Source organism: Cajanus cajan, chromosome 1 (assembly GCF_000230855.2).
Source record: "Cajanus cajan strain Asha chromosome 1, NIPB_CcT2T_4, whole genome shotgun sequence".
Lineage (NCBI taxonomy): Eukaryota > Viridiplantae > Streptophyta > Magnoliopsida > Fabales > Fabaceae > Cajanus > Cajanus cajan.
The window spans coordinates 76,161,028-76,170,625 of NC_138517.1; the positions used below are offsets into that span (position 1 = coordinate 76,161,028).

Consider the following 9,598-nt stretch of genomic DNA (forward strand, 5'->3'; position numbering starts at 1 on the left):
CAAAATCGGAACGGGCCGTTCCAAGCCACAAAAAAGGCCTAAAAACCTAGCTCGGAACGGGCTGTTCCAAAATAGGAACGGGCCGTTCCAAGCCCCAAAAAAAAGCCTAAAAACTTAGTCTAGAACGGGTCATTCCAAAACAGGCAAAAGGCCTAAAACTCTTAGGCTGGAATGGGTCGTTCCTAAGCCAGAACGGGTTGTTCTGCTTTCAGAGCAGACCGTTCTAGGATAAGAATTTTACACATAACTTTCGAGTCCAGAACGGGCCGTTCTGGCACCCTTTTAATGTCTATAAATAGATAGCTTGGGCACAGTTCTCAGGGCACAAAATTTCGCCCAGAACTCCTTAGAGCTCGAAATTTCTCTCTTTCTCCCTCCTATTGTATTTATGCATTTGTGTAGTGTGAAAGGTTGCTACAAAGCACCTAGAATTTTCATTCGAGGTATTTCATTTAATCTTCTTTTCTCTCTTTTATTTCTTATTTTTAATATACATTGTTATAACAAAAGCAATCATGTAGACGTTTTAAGGGCAACCGTGTAATTTGAATTTCAAGCATGTAAATAGTAATTCATAAAGGGGATCTAATATTTAATTTATTATTTCTTATCACATTAACTTCATCATAGGGTATCGATTGAGGGCGCTGTAGGGGTGCTTAATACCTTCCCTACACGTAACCAACCCCCAAACCCAATTCTGGTTATCAAGGCCATTATTGAATTTTTAAAAACCTTTTCTTTTTCTAATATTTTGAGTAAAACATTGGTGGCGACTCCAAGAACCTATTTTCAAAACCATTAATTAAATATTAATTTGGTGTCTGGACATTCCTTAATTGATGAGATCTTTAAAAGGACGTTTAAACCATAGGTCGCAAGAATAAAATATTTTCGGGTTGCGACATTCCCCACTTATATGAATCTCTAGTAACCCAAGGATACCAACTTTGCACTCTTGGATCATATCCTTTACCATCGTAGTAAAACCTTTACAACTTACACCCCGACAATTCCAAGAGATAACTTTCATTGGAAATTGTAGGTAAGTTTAGGCACTAATGCCATATTCATTTATGTTTGCTCATAAATAATAGTCATCATGCTAGGCTCAACAATATTTCTAGAATTCTCAACCACGGTTGGAATATTTGTAGCAATCTTTTTGAAGAACTTCTTTGTCTTCTTTGCAAATTCCTTGGTTTCTTAATTGGGTAGTACAATATGTGCACATAAATCACTAGTCATTTTCGAAGCTAATGTCTTCTCATGCAACTTTTGCATGACACATTAATCCTCAAGATGATCATGCATAGAGCCCTTTGACGTCCCATTTTTATCCTTGTCCAATGGATCTCTTTGCGATTTCATGCTTCAAGTCTTGGTATGATCTATAGAATTTGAGGAAATACTCACTTTTGTATTCTTCTTACTACTTTTTGGGTCTTTCCCATGAGGTCCTAGGGGGTTTTTGCCTCCTATTAGGTTCTAAATCTTGACAATTTTCATGGTTGCCTTTGGATTTGCAACCTCTTCCCCTTTTTTTTCCTAAAAATCCAACCTCCTTATTAGGTCCTCTTCCACCTTCCCTACGAGTGCAAAGTGGGATCCACTAAAATCCACTTCCTTCATATTACTTATAACCATATAATTTTGAAGGATGATTTCCTACTTATTATTATTTATCTTGACCTTAATATTCCTTCATTTCCTGATTTTAGCAAGCATCCATGACCTATAGGTGGGACTTCGTTAGGCAAAACCAATTTTTTGTGTACCAAATACTCCTTATGGCCTAGTTTTGGCCGCTCTTGGGCTTCCATGAAAAAATGATTCACACAAGACTCCGTCACTTCTTGATCTTCCCCTTCACCCTTTTGGACAATATTATCCACATTGGCAGCCTCTTCCATGCACTACGTCAACTTGGGCCAATATCTTCCATAATTAAAGCATATGGAATGTAATCCTTCACACTCCAAATTCAAAATGAGACCTAACACGTTAATCTATGAGACTAATTTCTTGCTTAAGTCAATCTCACCACAAATATGAGCATATCTACCTCGAGAATGAATAGAGGTCAACTTGTCTATATTTAGCATCGAACCTAATCTTGCACCTACACTCTAAAGGAAAAAATCTTTATAAAGTTCTATCAATAAGCTTGGAATGTGTATCCAAACTACAATTTTACAAATCTCCTTCTCCGAAGTAGTAAAGAAGGGTCTCCAACATTAAACTATCATATAATGGTTAGCTAGATGACAAGGCCCCTTAAGCAAAGTGTGTCGATATTCCTCAGCATCAATTAGTTGCACTAGGTAATAATCTTGCAACATGTCAATAATCCTGAAGGAACCTTTTACTACCAAGTCTCTTATGATCTTATTCTCCATCATCTTAAAACTTACTTGTTTCCCAAGTACGTTAACAATGAAAGCATTCTTCTAAGGTTTGCACCAATCTTCAAACTTGTCCTTACTCACATGGATCTTAGGACATTGGTCCAATTCCTTTGGATCTGTTGAATGTGATTCGTGATCAGACTTATTTTTATAGCATAATAAAATTTCTAATATAACATTAATAATTCTCCATCTTTCCATCCCCATCTTTTAGGAGTGTCTCTGTATGATGGACTCAAGAACTTGTCATCAAGTTAGGGAGAGTCATTGTTATCTTCCACCTCTGCATCCTTCACTCCCTCATGCTCTCTTGTCTTCATTTTCTTGGTATTACATAAGAGCAGGTCTTCTTCCTTAGAAGACGTATTCAAACCCTAACATAACATATAATAGTCATTTCATATAATTTCTATAAATATAATAAACATCTAACATATGCATTGCAAGAGTAAATACTAGTTAATAATTACACTTATTATACTCATTGTCATTTAATTTAAAATATTTTGTCTTTGTGATATAAATTTATATTTATCCTCATTTATTATGCACATCTTAATTATATAGTTATCCATTTTGTTATACTTTTCATCAAACTTTCATTGGTAAAAATGCACCTTATTTTAAAGGATAAACTATACTTTATTCTATGGTCGTTTAAATTTAAAATATCTTATCTTTTTATTAAGAAATTTGACATTATTATTATTATTGCACTAATATAATGTAAAAAAAATTAATATATGGCTTTATATATATATTTTTATCAACAAATACATATTAAGATTGCTAAAGAAAAACTCTTTAAATTAATTCACAAATTCTAGCACTAACTCAAATAATTGGCAACCTCATCAGCCCTTCATAGAAGGACAATTAAAACTAGACAAAGAAATATTTTGTTCTCAATTTCCCTTCACCCCTCTAAAAGTTAAATAAAAAAAAAGTTTATAAACAACCCGTCCACTCTATATTCCTGCAACTAAATGCAACGTAAATAAATTAGGTTGATTTTGTGAGGGATTATAACATGCGTTGTGTTAGGATGTCATCATCGATTTCACTGAACATGCTTGTAAGAGTGCTTGTTGCTACCTCCGAAAGTGTGAACGTGCCCCTGCATTCGGAGTTTGAATTAGGGAATGCAAATTGTAAGACTAACAGCACCTTCCTAGTCCATCAATGAACACGCAATTACTTGAAATATTTTACCCTTCCTCAAAATCTTGTCCTTTGGGGATTATGTTTCAAAACGGAAACATGGCATCCAGTCTTTTAACAAGAAAAATAGAATTCTAACATAATAATTGAACCAAAAAGTACATAAATACATTAATTTTAACATGGAAAGAAGAAATCTGACAATAATTTTTTGATCATTTCTCATCCTTTACACCCCATCTTCATTCTCCCTTTCCCACCCTCAAGTCCTCAAGCCCCATCTTCATTCCCCCAACTCAAATTTTTGCTTCCCTATTGTAAAGGATGGCCCAGTGCACCAAGCTCACACTACTGTGGAAGGTTTGGAGAGAGTCAAATGAATCAAACCCTATCCCTATGATCACAGGGGCTGCTTCTGTGACTTGAACACTTAACCACCAAGTCATGAGGCAGAATCTTGCCATTGCACCAAGATTCACCCTAACATCCGTGCTAAAAGGAGTTTTAAAGTAATTTGAAGATGCTTACAAACAATTAACATTAGGAGGTTTACAAGTGTTAGATTTAAATAAATTATAGTGTATATTTATCTTTCTGTAAAAAAACTGTTTTATCTCTCTCTACAGTAGCCGTCTGTCATAGATATTTAGACTGCAAATCCTAGATGTAATCATTCCCGTTTTGTCATATTATAATGTTTTTCATATATATAAAGTTTGTGCTAAGTGTAGTTAACACTCTAGCAATATTTCTCCTAAATCTTAGTTTCAGGTACCAGAACATGATATGTGAAATTAGTCTTATTAGACGAACTAGTGTGTAGTATTTGTACAAGTAATAGCATGGTTATGCTAAGACAATGTACTAAATTGCCAATGAGTTTGTAGCACAACTGACATCGGTCTAAGTGTGTTTTTTTTGTTGGCAGTACACTTAGTAGGCAATTGCTCTTAGACAACTAAACATTGAAATATGTGAGAAAGTTTTAAAATGAACGTTCTTTTGGCTTCTCCAAACAAAATTCCAAACACTAGCTTATCCCTACTCAAATGCTAACATGTTCATCGTAAAGGATGACCTAGTGCACCAGATTCTTATAGTCCTACTATTGTGAGGGTATGGAAGGAGAAAAATGTATGAAATTAGAAATCATTACCCCATAAGCAAAGGGGTTATTGCTACAACTTCAACTCTTGAGCACCAACCCATGAGGCAGAAATTTGTTGTCTTACCATGGCTCACCCCAAAGCTATACCCCTACTGTAACAAAAAAAAAAAAAAAAACACATTACCACCGTATAATTCAGAAAATAAAGCTAGAATTAAACCTGGCATAACACTAATTTTTTTTACCTGAATATAACGTTTCCGAGCTCCTACATCTAAAAGCTTATATTATTACTCAACTAAACCATATAAAGTTAAAAAGTAAATTTTTACAGATTGATGCATCTATCATTATGCAACACTTCAACATTTAATTATGTTCCCCATCAAACAGCAGAAGTAGTTGGTTCCGCCTGTAACAAAAACTGTCATGCAATATATTTCCAAGCTAAACATCTGAGAAACAACCGTTCAATCACATAAACTATCTTCAATTGTCATCCCAGAAGCATTGAATAAATGAAAATGGACCTAGATATTTTTTAAATTCCACAATGGTATAGGAGCTCTGATTTATATCTTTCTCTAAATCTCCTTTACATAGCCCAAATAACAAAAAGGAACCTTAAAAGTATTTCAAGTCACAAGCCAAATCTAAAAATTGTAATTTACTAGAACAACTAATTACTAAAGAATCTTCCACAATTCAAACTCAGAACACGAGGATGGTGAATTCATTTTCTTGTGAAGACAATAACAGCATGTCAATCTCAGCTAGGATGGAAATAAGAAATATATACTCACCATCAAAATATGACAGCGAATATATATTTCTTGTGAAGGCAACAACAGCAGTCAGCAGCATGCAAGTGTGAGCAAAGGTTACAAATAGCATTGGATATTTAAGAATTTGAACTTGTGCTTTGGTCATTTATAAAGCACAAGTAGTTGTATACATCACAACTATAATGGGAATTGAAGAATGCAACAACCAACAAGAGTTCTGAACCTTCTGACCCATCAAAGCGAAACAACTCAGTTAAATCAATTGCACCTTAGACAGGATAAACAACAGTACTTAAATGGGATGATAAAACATAACAAGGTTGAATCACACAAACTTTGTACTCATGATGAGTTAGTTATCCCTGTTTTCTTGGAACCTCGTTTTTTCTTGTACAGCTTCAACAGATGAGGCTTTTCCTTCTTAAAACGCGTCACATAATTTTCAAGAAACAACTCCTCAGAAATATTAAACGGTGTAAACAAGTTGGCACTCTTTCCTCTCAAACCCTTTGCAATCAAATACCGGACCACCAAACCCCTCGGAATGATCCTTCCCTCCAAACTATACCCAAACATAGTCGGCCTCTTGGCAAGGGCCAAAGGGTCCCACCCCAACTCATCAACACAAAACCGCATCACCTCATTGATTTTATCTTTTGACATCAACATAAACAGTGGATTCTTCCTGAACGTATCAAGAACCACTTCTTCAGACCAACCCCAGCTCTTAAAGGCGTCAACTTTCGCGTCCCACCGCAATTTCGAAACACCCCTTTTGGCGTGCAAAGCCATCACAAACACTATTTTCAAAGGGTCAAACCCCATTTCCTTAACTTCATCAACAGTCCTCTTCAGGTCATTAGACAAGAGAATAGAGGGCCTCTTACGGAACAAATAAGAGATGTCGGAGTCCCTGACCCCAACATCCACCAACATGTTCACATTCTGTACAGCAACTTTGTAATCAAGGAAATGACGATTACCGAAGACACAATCGATTATTTTCTTATCAGCATGAAGGAATCTCCTTACCAATTCGAAGGTGGGGATGACGTTATTCTCGAGGCTGGAGGTAAGGAGTCTTGGGCACCGGTTCACCAATTGAACGATGTCGGAGTTGGAAGCGCCTTTGGAGGCTAAAAATTGGAACTTTGGCAAAACCCTTTTGTGGGGGTTGCATGTAAGCAAGTCGGGTATTCTTCTGAAGATGCTTTTTATCTGGGAATTTGAAAACCCGTTGTTTCTGAAGAAGGCGATTACTGAGTCGGGCTTTTCGGCGGTGTCGAAGCGAACGCGTTCGGAAGCTTTGAGAGCAGTTTCGGGTGAGAAGGCGCAGTTGTTGATGAGGTAAGAGACGGTGAAGGAGTGGTGTTGGGGAGCGAGTGAGGTGAATTTACATTTCAGAGAAAATGTTGAGGGAAAAGGATTGGGTTGGAGCGGTGTTCTTGCGAGAAGGGGTTTGAAGCGTTGGGAACGATACATCTGAACGTTGGGCTTGTTTGATTCTGAATTTTTTTCTCAAATAATATTTTAAAAAATAAAATAAAATAAAAACATTAATTATAGACTTTTTTTTTTAATATATCAATTTTTTTTTATTTTTCTGAATAATCCCACACCCATTTTATTTATCAAAATGACCCATTTAGTATTTAAGGTGAGAAATCGGTTGAATTTTGTTACATATTAAGAATTGCGGTGAGAAATGGGTTAACAGAAAATCGATTTCTCAACTGCCTTATTTTGTTTTTTTTTTTTTGGTTTTTGTTTCTTTTTTCGTTTTTGTAATTTTTTTTTTGTTTTTTGTTTTTGGTTTTTTTTTTGTTTTTGTTTGTTTTTGTTTGTTTTTGTTTTTTTTTTTGGTTTTTGGTTTTTTTTTTTGGTTTTTGTATTTTGTTTTTTATTTTTGTTTTTGGTTTTTGTTTGTTTTTTTAAATTTTGTTTATTAAGATATCTAATTTTTTATTTTCGTATATTAATTTTAAATATTCAGTTTTTTTATTTTTTTAGTATTTTCAAATAAAATAATTTATTTAAGTTTGTAGAATAAAAATAAATAATGAAATAATTATTAATTAAATAAATAATAAAATAAATATTAATTAAAAATTTTAACAAAAGATAAAATATTTATATAAAATACTAGAAAACAAAATACAATATTTGGAAGGTTTGATGACATTTTAAGGTTGATGACTTGAACTTCCTTGACGGTAAAGACATTTTTTCTTTGAGTGACCTACATTTCTGCAAAGAGAACATCTTTTTGGTTGTCCTGGTTCAACCATATCCATTTCAGTGCGTATTCTGGATGACTTTGGACGACCTTTTTTATTTCTAATCTTTTCCGGATTTGGTATGATTTGCAGTTCTTCACAATCCGGCCAATAAGATTCATTAGGCAGTTCACCAAATAATTCATTATACACATTTGAAACATATTGTAATGTGTATACCGGATCTATGTAAGATTTATAATCGTGGTGAACATGCTTACATGCAGCAACAACATGGGAGCATGGCATGTGTAGCTTTTGGAATTTTCCACAGTCACACCAGTTGTCATGTAGTCTAACCGTGAAAGTTCTAGTAGGTCGTGTTTCCCTTGGGTTACTGGTCTCTTGCACCAAAAAACGTGTACTGTGACGATCAAATTCGAGGACATGATGAGTATTAGCCTTTGATTCTGCATCTCTCATGGCCCTATTCATTATTTCCGTATAAACTTGGCCAGCCCTAAGTTTAGCATCGACTTCCTTCCCCCTTTGGATGAATAAGGCATTACATCTCTTATAAGTCGACATGATGATTGCAGAAATTGGCAAATTTCTTGTTTTTTTAAGAATGGAGTTAATTGCCTCAGCCAAGTTAGTAGTCATGTGTCCCCATCGTCGGCCACCGTCCCATGCAAGAGTCCATTGTTCTTTTGGTATGGTGTTGAGCCATTCAATTACACCTTCAGTTTCTGGTTCGCTCCTTAGCGTGTTGTAGTAGTAATTGAATCTTGGCTCAGTCATCCCATAAGCTGTGAAATCAGATTAGGAAAAAATGAACAATTTAGTAATGTTGAAATATGATGAAACAAATTAAAGTAATTAATGATGCTAACTACATACCCATATTGATGATTAATTTTTTCCGTTCTGTATTCTTGAAATGCCTCATGAAGTTTTGAGCTATATGGCGAATACAGACTACATGCACTGAATTCTCAGGTGTCCAACCACTGCCTTGTCTAGCGTAGGCATTTTTGATAGACTCGTGCCTGTCCGAAATTAAGCAAAGGCCATTTTGAGGGCAAACATGTCTTTTGAGATAATGTAGAAAGAAAAACCATGCCTCTGCTGTTTCACCCTCAACAATTGCAAAGGCAATTGGAAAGATTTTGTTGTTACCGTCTTGAGCCACGGCCATAAGGAGAGTTCCTTTGTATTTGCCATACAAGAATGTGCCATCAACTTGAACAATGGGTTTGCAGTATTTGAACCCATCGATACAAGGTTTAAATGTCCAAAATACTCTATGGAATTGAACATAATGATGAACCATCTCACCTTGTTGGTTGTATAGTGGCCTTGTTTGCTTCTCAACAACAAATCCATTAAGAAATCCACTCATGGCACTAAGCAACTTGGGTAAATCATGGTAAGATTGTTCCCAGTTACCATGTAAGTCTTCAATTGCCTTTTGCTTTGCCATCCAAGCTTTGCGGTATGAGATCGTGTACCCTTCAACACTTTTGATGTGTGCTATTATTGTTGGAATAGAAATGGATGGATCACTCTCCACCAAAGGAAGAATACTTTTGCTAATATATACATAGCCAAGGTTAACATGATCTTGTGTAATAATAGGTGATGAACAAGAATGCTCACCTGATAGCTTACGAAGCTCCCATTTTTGGCTTTTAGTAATAAAAGCCGCTCTACACCTCCAATCACATGTACTGTTAACACAGCGTGCAACAATTAACGTTGGTGACGATTTCTCGACCCTGTAATACAAACCTTTCTTTATATGGTATGCATTTAGAACATGTTGGACTTCCTCCTTTGTGTTGAAAGTCATGCCTTCAAATAGGCTGTCAGTAGAGTACTCGACGTCAACATGGTCAAGTGCATGTCTATACTCTGGGT

At 35.4% G+C, this 9,598-nt stretch overlaps 1 protein-coding gene across 1 annotated transcript; it reads right to left on the reverse strand.

Moving 5' to 3' along the window:
- Positions 1 to 5,804: 5,804 nt before the first annotated feature.
- On the reverse strand, positions 5,805 to 6,944 carry LOC145949304 (uncharacterized). The gene has a single exon (XM_083070750.1). It carries the CDS (start codon positions 6,942 to 6,944, stop codon positions 5,805 to 5,807), a length of 1,140 nt encoding a protein of 379 aa, XP_082926876.1.
- Positions 6,945 to 9,598: the final 2,654 nt, after the last annotated feature.